Genomic DNA, 18,546 nt, shown 5'->3' with positions numbered 1-18,546 from the left:
TTCAGTCATGTCTCTTTGCAACCCTATGGAGCATAGCCCTCCAGGCTTCTCCATCCGTGGGATTCTCCAGGCAAGAACGCTGGAGTGGGTTTCCATGCCCTCCTCCAGGGTCTCTTCCCAACCCAGGGATCAAACCTATGTCTCTTATGTCTCCTACATTGGCAGTTGGGCTCTTTACCACTGGTGCCACCTGGGGAGCCCCTGATTGCCTTCTAGAGTTAGTCAAATGAAAAAATAATTAAGGAGGTAGATTGGAATATACATGTACTCCTGGCAAAATGTTTATTGATACACCATGAAATCAACTTACCTATGACATGTGATGTGGGATATAATCCTTTCTAGAACACTGAATCTATGTAGCCATCTGATCTAAAAGTATTTTGGAGTTCTTGGTATTTTTACTTAAGTTAGTGGTTGAAACTCCTCCTTATTTTTCATTTAGTTTTTTTCCTTTCACATCATTAAGGAACTTTTTTTCAAAATAAATATTTCCTTTCCAAGGAAGATGAAAAATGTTTGATTACCTTGTTTTCACCTTATACTCTGCAACTGCCAAAAGTTGAGGAATACCTTGAGTTCTTAGCCACGGCATATGTTTCGTCTTCTGAAACTTAAGTTCTTTGCAGTGTGGCTCCATTGTTTGCGTCAATGTTATCAATGCCCAGAAGCACCATCTGAACCCTCACGGCCATTCTTGACTTTCTAACTAAAGAAGCCCCATTTCTTATGGTTACACATTTGTCCCTGGCTCAGAAAGATCCCCTGGGGAAGGAAATGGCAACCTACTCCAGTACTCTTGCCTGGAGAATCCCATGGACAGAGGAGCCTTGTAGGCTGCAGTCCATGGGGTCGCAGAGAGTCGGACACGACTGAGCGACTTCCCCTCACTCACTGCATTTGCCATGTGTTGATGGCTGCCTTCTCTACGCTGACTGATGACTTGTACACATCAGCTGACAAGCTCTGAAAGTCATTTCACAATGACTCAACCTCTGGTATGTTGTCTTATTTCATCAGAGTCCCCATCTTGCTCAAAAAGATACTTTCCCGTAATAGTATGTTGACTTTTGCCCTTTTGGTGGAAAGGAGGTGAAAACCGAAACTGAAGCCAAAACCAGAGGTGCTAATACTAAAGTGAAAAGCACAGGCTTCATACAGTTATCAAGCCATTCCGACAAGGGTCAAAATTGTGTGTCTTCCAAAAGTATTTCAACATTAGCCAAAATTCTGTGCTTATTTCATTTAACTGGTGGTGAATTTATGATAAAATGATGGTAAGCATAAGTTTACCATTTGACCTGCACACATTTAACAGATACCCAGGAAAATACAGGTGCTGAGTTCTTATTTGTATTCAGACCCACACACCAACATATAATTTGAACTCAACCCACTCCAGTGTTCTTGCCTGGAGAATCCCAGGGACAGGGGAGCCTGGTGGGCTGCCGTCTTTGGGGTCGCACAGAGTCGGACACAACTGAAGTGACTTAGCAGCAGCAGCAGTATATATGTATACTCTTTTTTTTTAACTTCTGCTGTTTGGTTTAGCCTTGCTGATGACACCCCCTGGGATAAGATGAGTGTTCACACATTTCCTTCTGTCGCTGTAAGTAACTGCAGCCTTGGAGCAGGGTGTGGGAGCCATGACATTTAGGTGTTACATCTTAGACTGTGTGTAATCTTCACCTCATTTCTTCTGGTTAGACTGGAATAGAGTAGCCTTCTAAGCAAAGATAAGAGGCTTTCATTTTCCTCTGCTTAGGGATGTTGCCACATTCTCTACTAGGGTATTCCCTGGATATGTTCCTAAGTAAGACTAACTGTCCTATAATCCCCTAAAAGGAATCAGAAAGAAAAGCCAGAAGCTGAAAAGGGCCATTTTTATGCAGGTGCTTTCTGCGACATTACATTTGGGGCCATCAAAAACATAGTTCTTAGGTGGCCTAACGTGTTCTTTGCACATCTGGCCTCTGGGTTCTTTAGGCTGTTCCAAGCAGAGTTTTTGCCAGAATGAAAACGACATCTTGCATGCTAGGATACTTTCCAGACAAGTCAGGGCTTTCTGTTTATTTCACTGTAAAATTGTATTCATTGTCTAGGGTGCCCGCTGTGATTTTTATCAAGGATTTCCTTGGCAAAGGTCATGTAAAAGTAATGTGAAAAAAAAAAAATTATCATAAAACTGCCAGTCTCTGATTTCTTAAAAAATTATTTCATTGGAGGGTATGTTGTGGCTCAGGGTAGACCCTCTCAAAATATTCCAGACTGGCATATTTTGAATTAAAGTTTACTTCAAAATATTAAATTTAATTAAATTTATTTAAATATTAATATTAATTTATTTAAAACTAAATAAATTTAATTAAAATATTTTGAATTAAAGTTACTCTAGAAAAACCAACCAATCCAAGAAAAACATTCTGACCCTCCTGTGTCTTTAGAAAGCAAGAAATAAATCTCCCATTTGGAAGGTAGCCTCTGCTCCAGGAGGTAGAGACATCCTTATCACCAGAGATAGGAAATTTAGGGCCAAGAAGACTGTTTAAACAAAACTTGTTACTTCCTCACTAATTTACTACCAAAGTTTAAACTTCTCTATCTTGTCAAGTCTTTATAAATTTATTGTTTCTTTTTCTAAAAAGCATAAAAGCTGCATGCTTTGGCCACTTATTAGGTCCCATTTCTAGAGACCTCCATATATACTAATTAAATTTGACGGGTTTTTTCCCATGTTAATCTCTCTCTCGTGCCAGTTTAATTATTAGACCAAGCCAAAAGAACTCAAGAAAGAGAGGGTGGGAAATTTCCCCCACAGTGTTAGGTATTATATGAACATGTCATCTGTTGGGCCAGGAAATAGCCTGAAGATTCACATAGAATTTTATTAGGGCCCTTTGGTCAGAGTTATCTTTTGTGAAAAATTCTGCTTGATCTTATTATCTGCCAAGCATCATTCTTTTATTTTTTTTCTTTCTTTTTCAAGTATGTTTCTTATAAACCAACTGCAAGTTGTTTTCTTCTCATCAGTCTACTGTTATATAACCTGCCTTGATCACCAAGTAGCTGGTCTAGGTGTTGATTCCATTATATTCATTAGATAATTTATGTTATATAAGATAGAAGGAGATGCTCGATCATAACCATCACTTTGTTCTCCATTTCCTCTGTCATAAAATAAACACGCTAACATTTTATTTACTGCTCTAATTAAGAGTAGTCAAGATTACACTGGAGTTTTATGGGCAGCAAAAAACAATCCTCAGAATAATCACACAACAAAGGATTGCAACTTCCCACATGGGATTCTCCAGTCATTAATAATTTGGTTATTACTTTTTCACCAAGTTCATATTAATTGTATTTCATCTCTTTATCAAGGGGCTCAGTCCCAGAGAGACCTAGAGATATAGACAGGTAATCAATTATACATCATGCTGCATTATGTAAGTATAAACAAGTATTTAGACAGTCTGAAAGGTGGAGGTATTCATCTCACCTGGAGGACTCAAAGAACAGAGTCAGAGGGACTTGTCTTAGTTTGTTTCTTTGTTCATTGTTTTCAGTGTGTAGTCTTAGAGAGTGACAGTTGGGGAGAATAAAGATCCAAGGGAGAAGAGGGAGGAGCAGAGATGAGCAAAATCAGGTCTCCCCCACCACCCTACTACCTCTGGCTCGGGAGTCAGCAAGGATTAGGTAAAGGGAAGTTTTTGAAGTTAAGAGAGGAAAGTTAAGAGAATTCTTTCTTAACTGTAAATGTTTTTAGCTGTAGTATCAAGGAGCAAATTTGGAGTCTGGGGTAGCCTCAGGAAAGAGTGGAATTGGCTAGACGTGGGGGAAAGGAGCGATCAGTAGCAATGAGCACCCATAGAAAAGAGGAAAGGTGGTTAGAGCCTGTCCTCTGGGGGAGATGATTTTCTTTCTTTCTGTAGGGTCGGAAGTAAGAGCAGAGAAATGTGGGTGGTGGACTGGATTGTGACTTGGCAAAGCAGGAAGGCATGGAGGGAGCGCCTAAGGGCTCTTGATGAGCAGTTGGCTGGGGGGCAGGCCGTGAGCAGGGAGCAGATAGCTGAGTGCTCAAATGTATGTCCACGTGGGATGCAGTCTGCAGGAGGTGCAGGCAGATCCCACCTTCCCTGCGGCTCCCTCCCGTACCTGGATCCCCATCTGGTGAGCCGCCTGGACCCCTGCCTGTCTCCCCAAACTGCCTGTGCTTCTGACTCCCTGATTATGGCAACAGATGCTCCTTTTCTTTCAGCCCACAAATAAGACTTTGTAGCATAAGGGAGACAGAGCTCTTATTTTGTTGTACTCTGTGGTCTTTTATCCTTTTTCTGAGTTAGCTTTTCATTTATATATTTTCACTTTCACATGTCACTAAGTTTAAATGTTTAAACATTTCCCCCTTCAGTAGCCAAAAAGAAAACAAAGCAACAGCTAATGTAGTAATAAATTTATTTCTAGCTACAGGAGATAAGCTCCAATGCAATATGGCCATAAAGTATGGCTCCTAGGCTTAAGGGAGAAGCAATAAACTTTCATAAATAAAGGAATTTTAAAATACTCCTGGCAGTATAAATAAGGGTCAAATACAACATGTAACTGGCAGCACACAGCCGACGACAGATCTGCTTACAAAAGGAAACTGTAAACTAAAATAAGAAAATGTTTGCAGCTTTTCTGTGGTTGTTACCTTGCACCCGAGGTGGGCTGACTAAAGAATTCACTGTGTGAAGATTTTGACTCACCTTCTGAATCGTGACCTCTGTCACATCTCCTGACACCTTTCGATTTTGCCGAAGATCTGTGATAATCATCCAGCAGACCCAGGGGTCCTGATGCCACAAATAAGTTCTCAACACGTCTTATGGTGTTAGAGAACAGCCTGGAAGGAGGGAAGGTTGGGCGTACAGAACTGTGGCCCTCAAGCTGGTTCATGAGGGAGCTTGCACAACTCAGGAGTTCACTTGCCTTGCAATCTCGCTTTGCAGCTGGTCTGTAAGGAAATCGGAAGTCCTCCTTAGGTGCATCTCAGGTTTCATTTGCCTTTTCAAATCAGGAGTGAGGCAAAAGCTTAAAAAAAAAACAGAGTGGCGGATGGATGGATGGATAAGTAGGTAGATAAGCAGGCAGACAAATAGATTCACAAATACACACACATGCATTTTAGTGGGCAGTGCCTTAGTTTGAAAGAAGGTCGAAGTAATAGGGATTATTCTCTAGAAAATTAAAGAGCATGAAAGAGAAGTCTGACCTCTCTCTCTGTCAGTCTGTCTCTCTCTCAAATCAGAAGTGATAATAGAGGGGAAATGGACTGCTGCAAGTAGGGTGAAATCAGAATTTATCAGTGCTCTCATTCCATAAACATGACTTTTCCTGAGCATCTGTAGTTGCAGGAGCTGTGTTTGTGGCTGGGAACGAGATTAAGCATCGTCTGTTCCCTCAAGGATCTGAAGGTCTTGGTAGCATAGAGGGACTTACACTTGGTAGCAGGGAGTGCATCTATGAGGGTTTGAGAAGGTAAGCCTGGTTTAAGAGATAGTGGAATATCCTCAGGAGGAAAGAGCGGCCCAGGGAGGGGATAAAGGAGTCAACGGAAGTTCCCTGGGCTTAGGTTTTGGTTTTTATCTTGTAAGTAGTAGCAAGCTATTGAAAAATTTGAGAGCAGAAAGAGGCATGATTCGTGTTTCGAGCTTGTTTTGTGAAGAGAAGTCTCTGTTGGCGGTAAAGAGGAGATGAGACGCAGATGATGAGGGCTCGGGGGAGACAACAGAGGGAACGGTCTGGGGATTCCGTTTATAATTTGCTATGCCTGGTACTGTTGGTTTTGTTTTTGCTGGATAATGTGGAGAAAGACAAGCTAGCACAGAAATATAACTCTCAGTTGGGTTTCACCATTTAGTAGCCATGTGTTTTGGGGGCAAGGAACTTTAAAGTCTCACGCTTATCATCTGCAGAATGGGGCAATAGTTATACCTCCTGCATAGGTGTGTAAGAAGTGTTAACTCAAGTGTTGTATCTGTGTGTATGCCCTTGGAATCATGACTGGTGTGTGGTTCATGCTAAATATTGTTTTATTTTCATTTTTTATCAGTCCATTAATTTGCTTGGTTGTTTATTTCTATGGGAGTTTGCTTTTAAGACAATCCAGAGTAATCAACTATGGATAGTCATTGGTAAATTTTGCTTGCAGAATTTTACTGACTTTTTTTTTCGCCTCATTTTCTTAAATTCTCTTGGGCCAAAAATTTCCAGCAGGAAATAGGAGGGTGAGGTCTGTAAATTAAAACAGCTCTTTCCCCTCTGATGTAAAGTGTGAACAGAGAATTCTGCAAAGAATGCTGCTATATGGTGGTCCTTCATGTCACTGTGTGTAACAAGGAACAGGGGAAGTGTTAAACAAAGTCCCAGTATTGGGAGGAATGGGCAGTCTTACTTTACAGTACAGCACGGTTCTATTATTTTGATAAATAGATTCTGAAATTACAGAACAGAGTGTTAACCACATTTGAAATATGAATGCAAAACCACCTTCAAAAATCCACAATATAAAATGTTAATTACCTCTGCCTTTGCTTCCTTCTTTGTGAAGATAACTCAGATAACTGTACCACAGTCTTAAATTGGAACAATAATTATATCTCCCATGAGTATAACAAAAATTAGTTCTATAAGTATTGTTTTTACTATAGGTATATTTTATTCTATAAATATGGATTTGTTAAATTTGTTATATAAATAACTACAGACTCAGTTACTATAGCACTCAGAACAACACTTCCTTGTGCAGAGCCTGTGTTCTGTTTCTTTGTATTGTCAAGGCTTGAGACTTCCCTGGTGATCCAGTGATTAAGACTCCATGCTTCCAATGAAGGGGACATGAGTTTGAACTGTAAGGGAATTAAGATCCACATGTGACAGGGTAATAAATAAATAAATAATTTTTTAAAAATAATAATAATCATATTTGGGGCTCTATTGAAATAAGCTGTCCCTATTAGGTTATAGGAAGAGTACAGGATTTGGAAAGAAATACTAAGTATCTTAAAACTTTTTCCCTTTGAAGAGTTAGGAAAGCAGTGATTCTTAACAGAGGGAGATAGATACAACCCTTCTGTATGGTTGAGGTGAACAAAGCCTTCCTTGACACTGAAGGTTTTTTATTTTGCCTGAAAGTGAACTCTTCATTGATGGAATGGGTTCTTTTATTGGATCTGCCAAGATTACTAGGGCCACACATCACCCTCCTCCACTGAAATACAGCATCATGAAATCATGATTGAAATTACAGATGCCAATTCATGAAGTGGCAAGAGATTATATGACTTCCTCTTCTGGGTTACTGGGAATTAATTTCAATTGCATTGAATACTTCTGAAGGAAACCCCATTGATTATTTAAATTGTATTCTCCAACTTTTCCCCTTGATTCATTTGTTGTTCAGTCGCTCAGTCGTGTCTGACTCTTTGTGACCCCATGGACTGCAGCACACCAGGCCTCCCTGTCCATCACCAGCTCCCAGAGCTTGCTCAAACTCATGTCCATTGAGTGGGTGATGCCATCCAACCATCTCATCCACTGTCGTCCGCTTCTCCTCCTGCCTTCAATCTTTCCCAGCATCAGAGTCTTTTCTAATGAGTTGGCTCTTCTCATCAGGTGGCCAAAGTATTGGCACCTCAGCTTCAGCATCGGTCCTTGATTCATAACTAAGCACTTTCGACTAGTTTGGTGGTGTTGTGCTTTAAGAAGATAATGTACTGAAAATATTTTCCCAAGATTTTGATTGTGTGCTTGGAATAATGAGCAAAAATGGCAGGGGAATGGATGACGTGTAATCTGATTCCAGCCCTGGGAGGAACGGGGTATGACTTTAAAGAAGTCACTTACTTTTTATGATAACATTTGTCCAATATTCTCTGATGGGGCTTTTGTGAGAATCTAATGAATGGAGGTATGTAAAAGCAATTTGAAACATAAAAAGCACTAAAAATAACTAAGTGTAGTTGCTGAACAACCGAATAAATGGGAGTAAGTGTTGAGGGCGTTTCTTGTTTAATTTTACAGGGAACACGGGAAACTCTCAGTCGTCACTGCACTACCCTGGGTGATGCTCTTCGGAAGGAGAATGACTTTGCTCTTATAATTGATGGGAAAACCCTCAAGTATGCCTTAACTTTTGGAGTGAGGCAGTATTTCCTGGACTTAGCTTTGTCATGCAAAGCTGTTATTTGCTGCAGGTAAGTTCTCTGGGATTTGTCAGATTTCAGTAAAGAGCAACTAGATCCTGAGCTCTTGATTTTTAATGTTCCTTGAAGTTATTTTATCTCGAACTTGTAAATGTCAGTTGTTTGTTAATTCATTCATTCAGGACTCAGGGTTCACAAAGTGGGATAGCTTTGAGAACATTGTGGCCAAGCCAGTGGACAGGTCTATTCACAGGACTGTCTGGCAGGAGTCCCTCATTGAGCAGAAATGGTGAGGCTCAGTCACTGACTTGGAGCTGTGAGAGAGTGGATTTAGCTAAGGTGCTGTTTTGAAAGTGAGTCCTGCTTGGAAGCCCGTCGTTAATGATAATTGTTCATAATTTGAATCAGCAGGTTTCTTGCCATTCTATGTTTAAGACTATTGATCTGCATTTCTGTCTGGGGTTGTCTCTCTAAAGGTTCTATTTTCTACACTTATATCTTTGATTCTGTGAGTTGGACTTATTTGTGGGGAAATCATGGTGGGAGGCACTAAGTGAATCATTTTCCAAATAGCCAAGCATTTTTCTGAAGGCTATTTATTGACCGTACAATCTTCTGCCCTCTAATTTGTAATATTGCGTATATCCTAAGTTAAAGTCTGTTTTGAGTTATCAAGGCCTCCTCCATAGAATTGTACTTCTGTGAACTGTTTAGCTCCAGTGCTTCCTGAACTTCTTGTCAAAGAATCTTTCTCATGTCTTCGTAAAATGTAAAGTAAATTTATGCCTATGCCCAGTCTCTTCCCTTCTGGTTACCATGAAATGCAAAGATTTTCCTCTTTGCGACCCACTTGCTCAATCTAACCAGCTGGTCAGACTAGGTCTGGGGTAGCAGTTTCTCAAATTGCTTTCTTTTAATGAAAGGTGAAATATTAGCAAGACGTCTAAAGAATTTCTCTGAATCTTTGCTTTTAACTTTATCTTGAAAACTGTACTATTGGCCTTTATTTTTCTTTTAAAATATATTTATTAATAAAAGAATCTTCTGCTTTTAAGCTTTTCTTTTTGGTCCAGGCTTTACTTGTTTCTTTATTTAAATATCCTAGATATGATATTGTCACCAAACTTATAAGCCATGCCTTATAGATATTTCCTAAATTTCAGTGGGGTTTTTTGTGAAATATAGTTTAACTCATACTTAATAAGTTTCCCTGATAAGTATCATTTGAGCCTATAAAATTACATTCAGCATTAAGAGTTGCTTATTATTCCTGTTGTTGCGCTCGGTTGCTCAGTCATGTCCAACTCTGTGACCCCATGGCCAGGCTCCTCTGTCCATAGAATTCTCCAGGCAAGAACAAGTTGGAGCAAGTTGCCATTTGGAGCAAGTTGCCATTTCCTCCTCCAAGGGATCTTCCCAGCCAAGGGATCAAACAGGAGTCTCCCTAGTCTCCTGCATTGACAGGCAGATTCTTTACCATTTAGCCACCTGGGAAGCCCTTATTATTCCTAGGAATCTAATTATATCAGTCATTTAATTTTTCTTGCCTATGGCATGTATTAATAAATGCTATTTATTACTCTAAAGCTTTTAGGCAATATTGTATTAGATATTTAACATTAGTAATAATCAGATTCAGCTTAACCATGAAGAAAAAATATAGAAATTATTTTATCTTGCCTGTCTCATTTTAAAAGCATGAGGATGCTCATGATTTCTTAAATCTGCTTTTCCAGTGACTTGTCTTGGTTCCTTGCCGATCTCTTGACCAAGTCTCAGTAATGTTCAACTCTGACACTCTCCCATCAGGATAATTTTGTTCCAGACTTGGTTGTTTAATCACTTTCATTAACAGGATCACAAGGATCAACAAAAGATTGCTCAAAAACACATTAAGTGATATGGCTATTGGCTCCTGTTCAGAAACAGAACACAGAGCTGTTTAGATAAAAGAACCAGTTCCCCTGAGCTGGCACTCATTCTGTGCCTACTGTGTGCTGGGCGGGAATGCTACACATACAAGGATGAATAAGACATCCTGCCTGCTCCTTCGTGTTTATGTCTGTCTTTTGTTTTAAACAGACTCACAATCGGTTTGAAAGATGTGGGAGGCCAGTTTCATCGCAGCTGAGCCTCATTCCTAGAGTATTGCTTAACTCGGCACCTCCCACCATTCTTCAAAAAGTCGAACCACAAAATTAAACAATAGCAGAGGGAGAGAAAAACTAGAAAGCAGAATCAAGGGATTAAAAAAAAATATGTTCTGTGCTTGTGAAATTCCCTCCTGAGATCCTTGTTCTGAAAGCTCACAAGTCACAGGGACCTTAGAGTTCCTCCAGGTCCCAGGCCCCCTGGGAGGGACTCGCACTCTGCACTGAATGTGCAGCTCAGCTCTGACACTGCATTTATGAAGATGTGTGTGGCCTCTTCCTCCCTCCATCCTGTCTATGCATGTTGGAGGACCGTGAAGTTCTCTATGCAGACACTAAGAGTTTTATGTAGAGTTTTAGGGGACTTTTTAAAAGTAAAATCGCTTTCCTCTGCTTTTTTCTTCTCATTACCATCATATTCTGTCTTTTCCCACAAGGACTGTGGTTCAGCTTCCCGTCTGGCTTTGGGAACTCATCTAAGCCCATCATTATCAATACATCAGTGCCTCTGCCCGATTTATGTCTCTGCACCTTCTTGGCCTGGTGCCTCTTGGCATTTAAACTATGGGCACAGACCATCTTCTTGTTATTTCGCTTACTGACCTTGAAGCATCATTTCCATGATGATTCGTCGCTGTGAGGAATAGGTGGGCAGTTCTATAGACCCTTCTTTACAATTGAATGCATACATTCTGGCTCCTGGTTTCTCAGATGATTGTAATCTCCTTGCCTCAGGAAATTCTCTATTTCACTCCATTATAAGAAACCCTCCACATAAATACCGAATATTATTTCAAAATACAGTGGGCCACTGTTTCCCAAATTCGTTTACGTTTCATGATGGCTTTCTGGGTCTTCCCCTTAAACTACTTTACAATTTATTTCTTGTCAGTCCACAAGTGAAGATAATTCAGAATCTGCTCTTCCTCTGCCATCTTCTCTTTGCTAGAGTGAAATAGGGGGAAAGCCTCCCTTAATGGATAATGAGGCTCTGGCCATTAGTTTCATCTTCAGGATTACATCAGCCACTTTCTTCCCTGACATTATCAACATGAAGGGCAGGAGGCAGTTTTTAGTGTTTGCCTAATTGACACAGTTATAAAGATGAGCATTTTCCCTGAAGAGTCTACAGCTGGATTGAAAGAAACAGTTGTTCTCTGTCAGCTGTCATTACATCTCTTACTCACCATCATTTTCTAAAGGGAATACTCAGAGACAGGAATAATCCCCTGGCCCCCAAATTATTCAGGGCTTTGGAGTCCTGGTTTTGGTTTACAGAATGAAGTTGCATGTTCTACATCAGATAAATTTTTCAATTATGGAAAACCCAAGAAGTACAATAAAGTCTGTCTTTATCAGTCTACCAAGTACTGTATTTTCATAGATGCCACATGCAGTTTTTGCTTTTACGTCTGTGCAGATTTACCCACATAACCTGAGTAGCTCAATAGGAAATGTGCCTCTTATGCTAAGGTAAGTTTTCCTGGTTATAAACTACTCCTCTTATGGCCCTTCTCATCTGTTCCCTTCTTGAAATACATTGATTTTTTTCCGTTCATTGTGATCACAGATACTTTTGAAGAACAAATGAAAGGTCTGTACCAATTTTACACAAACATGTAAAATCGAATTTGCCATGTTAGAGATTTCACAGGCTCCCCGGAACTCCTTGCACAGGGAGAGGGGAAATACCTGCTCCAAGACTCATGGAGATGTGTGTACACAGCTAAAAGCAAGAGGTATTCTGCAAACTAACTGTACCAGGTAATAATTTCTCATCTCAGTGACCAATATTTTATGCCCTAAGGTCTCACAGCTTGTATAGTTGGGGATTCATGAAATACTTGTTTCAACTTTACCTCTCTGGCACTTTGGATACCTGATGGAACGGTTTTGTGACTTGTAAAATGGAGAGCTTGCCATATAGCAGTGAAGTCTTCCAGGGAGCCTAGATGTCTGCAGCAGTTAAGATTGGAGCTTCTCTGGCATACAAAGGTGTGAAGCCCATGCACACATGCACCCTTCCTGGATCAGCTCCTTCCAATGTGAAAGCCACTGAGCCAGGTGACTTCTCGCCCTGTCAGACTTTGGATGAACCCTACCTCTGTTGGCCACTTTTATGCTAGGAAGAATCTGTCTCCTGCTTAAATCTGCTTAATTCAGGGAAGCATCTGGTCAACCTCTTTTAATATGCCCTCCAGAAGAGAGTGGGAATGTTGCAGTGGAGTTATTGCTGTGTGTTAAATGGCATGTGGTTTCTGAGATCCTCGTCAGTTCACATAAGGCAGCCTTTCAAAGAATCTTACATTTTTTCTGTAGATGTCAGTTTAGTTTAAACATATTTTGAAACTTATGTTCTGTGACAGTTGGTTGAAAATTGGCCTAGAGCCTCCAAGCTTTTAGACTGTCTAGTAATCACCGTTCTCCTACATAATTTATGTACTCATGTCTTCTGAGAAGCAGAAGTTAAATTGAAGTAAGCATTTTTCCCTACTTGCAACATCTCTAATCAAAGTTTAACCCCGTTTTAGGCCATTTCCCCATAGTGCATAAAAAAACACTTGACTTCAGTGAGTGTCGTCACTCGGGAGTGGCATTCCAGGCAAAACCTTCTGATCGAGGGGCCCTCCAAGAAGAGGTCTAAAGGGACACCTTGAATACTTTTTGTCATTGCTTGAGTATGTTAAGTAAAGGGTCAAAACAGATCTGCTTCTCGAATCTTTGAGGATTGTCTTAAACTTTAAGGATTTCTCTAAATAACTGTTCTACTTAAAGGGTAGCCATAAAGCACAAATGAATCTACTAAATGCTCAACAGACATTCCTTTAAAGAAAGAAGTTTGTGAACACGTTGAATGCCAAGCAGATGTCTGGCTTTGAGAAGACTTACAAATTCTTAATGAATGTCAACCCTATATTTGCTTCCAAGGAAATATGAATAAATGTTGGAAATGTTGAGAGAATATTTCTTTCATACATGGCTAAAAGAGGACACACTGAATAAATTTTATAACTTCATAACCATATATTTTGCTTTAATAATATTATTATAATATTATCATCTCATTTGCTTTTCTACCTCTACTGGTAGAGGTAGTAATGTTAAAGGAACTATGTGGCCATATTACAACCTGGTAGCCAGTTATAATGTACGTCATCAGAGAAGTCCATATTAGATGGTAAAATAACTAAAAATTTATGAGAAATCTAAATGCTGTAGCATCCCACTGTAATACAGCATTTTATAGTTTTATAAATTTACACAAACCACCAACACCAATATACATACATAAACACACAGTAATTAGAACCACAGGTTGTATAATTCTGGTAAAACAGAGTTAGACTGTCCTGGAAGGTACATCAAGCATAAGTGTAAAGTTCAGTGAATTTTTCCAAAGTGAACATACTCCCGTGTCAATGACCCAAACATAACCCACACCCCAGATGACCTTTCATGCTGCCTTTATTTTATTAGCCTCCCAAGGATAACTGCTATCTTGATTTCTGTCACCATCCCTCTTAAGTTATATCTTACTCATTTCAGTCTCTCTGTTTTGTATCTTGTTTACTTGGAATAAATGTATGTCTTCCATAACTATATTCAAATTCTTTTTTCTGTTGAGCAGTTTTAAGTACAGAGCTCTGAGGGCTTCCACTAAAGGCCTCCCTAAAGCTTTACATCAGTCAGTAAGTCAGTACTGTAACGTATTTTTCAGTCAAATATAGATCCACCAAAGAGATGACTTGCAGTTCACCTTCAGTTCTACCATGAGAGAATGAAAGGATTTCATTTTCCAGTTTACGAAGGACATGATATATGGAACCTACAGCATTTCTCTGTTCTGTCAAACTAGTAATCGCACCATATGGGGCAGAGTCAGTTTGATTTAACTGGTTCTCCTTGAACCCTTGATGGATTCTAGTGATTACCTTCTTGGTAATAAGCCTATTTGAGTGATCCCCGCTTAGGGCAAATTAGTGGTTTGGTGTTTCAAGCCAGACTAGGGTTCCAGGAGCCAAGATCAGGTAGAATAGTAGGTAGGTTATGGCAGTCTAGAAGCTGTGGGGCATGGACTAAAGATAAAAGAGAAACAGCATCCTACTGGAAAACAAAAGGCATGCTGCCAAGAGAGCAGTGAGAGAAGAAAGAAGTGAACGGTCAACAATGGGCTTTTTATTGAAGCATGAAAGACAAGATGGTTCCAGGTAGCATTTTCCAGAAGGGAATATTTTGTGGAGCAAAAGTGGGCAAACGTTTTCTGTAAAGAACCAGATAGTATTTTAGGCTTTGCTGGCCATGCAAGCTCTGTCACAACTACTTAACTCTGACAGTGTAGCTTGGGAGGAACTCTAATATGTAAATGAATGGGTGTGACTATGTTCTCTCAAGAATTTAAGCAAAAATAGGATGCTGCCTGGATTTGACCCTGGGACCATAGTCAGCCAGCTCTTTAGGGGGTGTCTGTGGCTCATAAATGAACAGTAGAGGGAGTTGACTCTGACAGAAATTTTCCTGTAATTGTGAGGGAATTCACCCCAGACTCCCTAGTCTGTAATTTATAGGCTCTTTCTTTCTTGAAAACTGAGACATTGCCCATCTCTCCTCACCTGGCTTGTTTCCCTTCCTCCCTGATTCCTCAAAATGACTGGTGTTCTTTCTGTGGTGACAGCTGCACCACATTCTGTGGGGACAGTCTGGCATCTCCATTCAATCTTTCCATGTGTTTGGATTCAAGCAAACCCCTTAAAAACTGGGTGTGTCCTGATGTCAGTCTGTTTCAAAATGAAGTGCAAATGACAAGAGATAAATGAAGAACCCAGGACTGGGATTTCCCTGGTGGTACATTGGTTAAGAATCTGCCTGCCAATGCACGAGACACAGGTTCAATCCCTGGCCTGGGAAGATTTCACACGCCACATGCGTGGCGACTGCTGAAGCCTGCACGTCCTAGAGCCCATGCTCTGAAACTGGAGAGTAGTCCATACCCCCTGCGACTAGAAAAAAGCCACACACTGCAACAAAGACACAGCACAGCTAAAAACATAAAGAAATAAATAAAAGAACCCAGGACCACAAACGTGGATCCTGCTCTGTCACCTCAGTGCCTTCCCTCTGTTTTAAGGAAAACTGCCAGCAAGGTGCTGAAAGAAAAAAGCAACAAAGGAATCGGGCTGAATTCCTTCCTACCTTCTCCCTAAGCTAGAAGCATCAGAGTCTTGAACTAAAGGAAATTCTTCTTGGATCTTTATATATTACTTTAGTGTTTGCCCTACATTCCCAGTCACTTTTCACTCCTCTTTACACAAACATTCTCATTTAGTATGTTCCTATCTGTGATACTTTATTTGTGTATCTGTGTAGCTAAGAAAAATGTATAATATTGTTATATGTGATTTGAACTGAAGAATAGACATTTATTTATAATGATATCCCAGCATAATTTTTTTACCTTTTCTATTTTTCTACATGTTTCCAAGACCTTTTCATTTACCATATGTAGGACACGTTTTGGAGAAGGCAATGGCAAGCCACTCCAGTACTCTTGCTTGGAAAATCCCATGGATGGAGTAGCCTGGTAGGCTGCAGTCCGTGGGGTTTCTCAGGGTCGGACACGACTGAGCAACTTCACTTTCACTTTTCACTTTCACACATTGGAGAAGGAAATGGCAGCCCACTCCAGTGTTCTTGCCTGAAGAATCCCAGGGACGGGGGAGCCTGGTGGGCTTCCGTCTATGGGGTCGCACAGAGCCGGACACGACTGAAGTGACTTAGCAGCAGTAGCAGCAGGACAAGTTTATTTTTTCACACCACTGCTAACTATTGCTCTGATGTATATACACCATTTTATCTGTTCCCGTAGTGATCGCCACATGGGTTGCCCCAAAATCTTTGCTAACATGGAAAGTGCTGAAATGAATACCCAATGTATGAACCCACACAGTAGGATATATCTTAATACCTAGCAATGCGAATGCTTGGCTCTGATATCAGTTCATCAGAATTGTCTCACTGCTCCAAAACAGCTGAACTAGTGTGTACTCCCAGTCCATGTAGGAAGGCTGCTATTTCCCTACCTTAACACCAGCACTTGGCTTTCCTTATTTTATAACTTTGCCAATTTGATGTTTGAAAAGTAGCACTTTGTCTCAATTTTTGTTTCTGTGATTGCTAGGGAGATTGAATAGCTCCTTATTTAACTATTTACCTCTCTGGATTTTTGCTTTTGAAGTGCATTCATTCTTTCTTTTTTTCTTTCATTCATTCAAGGAACATTTTCAAAGAACCCGTTATGTCCCAGACACCTTTATATATGCTATAAACAGAGCAGTGAACAATAGAAGAAGAAAAAAATGTTCCCTGCCTTCACATTATAGCTGTTACTCAATAAAATAAATACACACATGCATATTCAAAAGGCAATAACTACTGTGTGTCTGTGAATGGTAATGATTTATTATATATTAGACATAAAGTCAGTGATTCCACTTGCTATGAAGAAAAGTAACACATTGAAAAAGGTTGTGTGTGTCTGTGTGTGTGTGTTAGTCACTCAGTTGTGTTCAACTCTTTGCAACCCCATGGACTGTAGCCCGCCAGGTTCCTCTGTCCATGGAAATCTCCAGGCAAGAATACTGGAGTGGGTTGCTATTTCCTTCTCCAATTGAAGATGGTTTTTTTATTGTGTTTCCTATATTTCTTTCTGCTTTCATATAAGAATTCTTTGTGTGTTCTGGATATTGATTCTTTGTTGAGTCTAGATATGGCAGATATCTTCTAATCTGGCTCCCTCTTACTTCTGTCTGTGGTACTCTTCCTTGAGCATAAATAATTGACCCCAAGACAGTCAAATTCCATTAGCTTTTCCCTTTATGATTTGTGCTTTGAGATAGTAAGAACTTCCCAATTACAAAGATATTCTCCTACATTTCCTTCTGTTAACTTGACACATTTATGTTTCTTGGACAGGTCTTTAAGCTTATTTTTAACGTATGTTTGTGGTGTAAAGGTGAAGGGATCCAATATTATTCATTTCTACATAGGAAGCAAATTATCCCAGTACCCAATACTGAACAGTCTTGGGTTCAGTCCCAATACCGAACAGTCCATCCTTTTCCTTCTGTTTATAATGCCATATGATCTGGAACTCAAGCTCTGGAGCCAGACTTTCCAGGGTTCAAGTCCAGGCTCTACCTCTTATTAGCCAAATAACACACTGCTTAACTTCTCCAGTTCAGTTTTCTGTATCTTTGAAATAGAGATAAAGAGGGAGAGGATATATGTATTCATATAGCTGATTCACGTTGTCACACAGCAGGAACTAACACAACATTGTAAAGCAATCAAACTCCAATAAAATAAATAAGAAAAAAGAAATAGAGATAAAATAATTATTCTTATAGATTTGTGAGGAATAAATATTTTATATATATATATTCAGCACATTAGTATCTATTATTAAAATTGTTTCTCTTAGACATCCTATCAAATTTACTTTTATATCATTCTGATAAGAAGAATATAAAGATTTTTTTCTCTGAGTAGTATGGACTGTTCTGTGCCCTAAATTCTATACTGATATTAAAATTGCTAGCCTGGCCTTCTTTTGTTTCATATAGGCCTTGTATTTTTTTCCCCTCTAAATCCTCCATCATTCTGTATAATGTAGTGGCTAAGGATGCTGTCCTGTCTAAATTTACACTGCTTAGTGCTTAAAATTCTCCAAGCCAGGCTTCAGCAATACATGAACCGTGAACTTTCAGATGTTCAAGCTGGTTTTAGAAAAGGCAGAAGAACCAGAGATCAAATTGCCAACATCCGCTAGATCATCGAAAAAGCAAGAGAGTTCAGGAAAACATCTATTTCTGCTTTATTGACTATGCCAATGCCTTTGACTGTGTGGATCACAATAAACTGTGGAAAATTCTGAAAGAGATGGGAATACCAGACCACCTGCCTCTTGGGAAACCTGTATGCAGGTCAGGAAGCAACTGTTAGAACTGGATATGAAACAACAGACTGGTTCCAAATAGGAAAAGGAGTATGTCACAGCTGTATATTGTCACCCTGCTCATTTAACTTATATGCAGAGTACATCATGAGAAATGCTGGGGTAGAGAAAGCACAAGCTGGAATCGAGATAGCCGGGAGAAATATGAATAACCTCAGATATGCAGATGACACCACCCTTATGGCAGAAAGTGAAGAAG

General features: G+C 39.8%; 1 protein-coding gene and 1 long non-coding RNA gene across 6 annotated transcripts in view; one reads left to right on the top strand and one right to left on the bottom strand.

Annotated features, from left to right (window-relative positions):
* LOC148777851 (uncharacterized) overlaps window positions 1-4,879 on the bottom strand; it is a 44,774-nt gene extending 39,895 nt beyond the window's left edge. Inside the window, exon 1 of the long non-coding RNA XR_016037446.1 lies at window positions 4,749-4,879. This is a non-coding gene — a long non-coding RNA (uncharacterized LOC148777851). The remainder of the gene's footprint in view (window positions 1-4,748) is intronic.
* ATP8A1 (ATPase phospholipid transporting 8A1) overlaps window positions 1-18,546 on the top strand; it is a 244,089-nt gene that overhangs the window by 153,926 nt on the left and 71,617 nt on the right. For all 5 annotated transcript variants that reach the window (XM_088836319.1, XM_088836317.1, XM_088836318.1 and 2 more), the window contains one exon: window positions 8,065-8,237. In XM_088836319.1, the coding sequence (XP_088692445.1) occupies window positions 8,065-8,237 (173 nt within the window). The remainder of the gene's footprint in view (window positions 1-8,064; window positions 8,238-18,546) is intronic.

The sequence above is a fragment of the Moschus berezovskii genome, chromosome 5, assembly GCF_049115385.1.
Source record: "Moschus berezovskii isolate FMDL1 chromosome 5, NW_MosBer_1.0, whole genome shotgun sequence".
Lineage (NCBI taxonomy): Eukaryota > Metazoa > Chordata > Mammalia > Artiodactyla > Moschidae > Moschus > Moschus berezovskii.
This window is presented reverse-complemented; position numbering and strand designations above follow the sequence as displayed.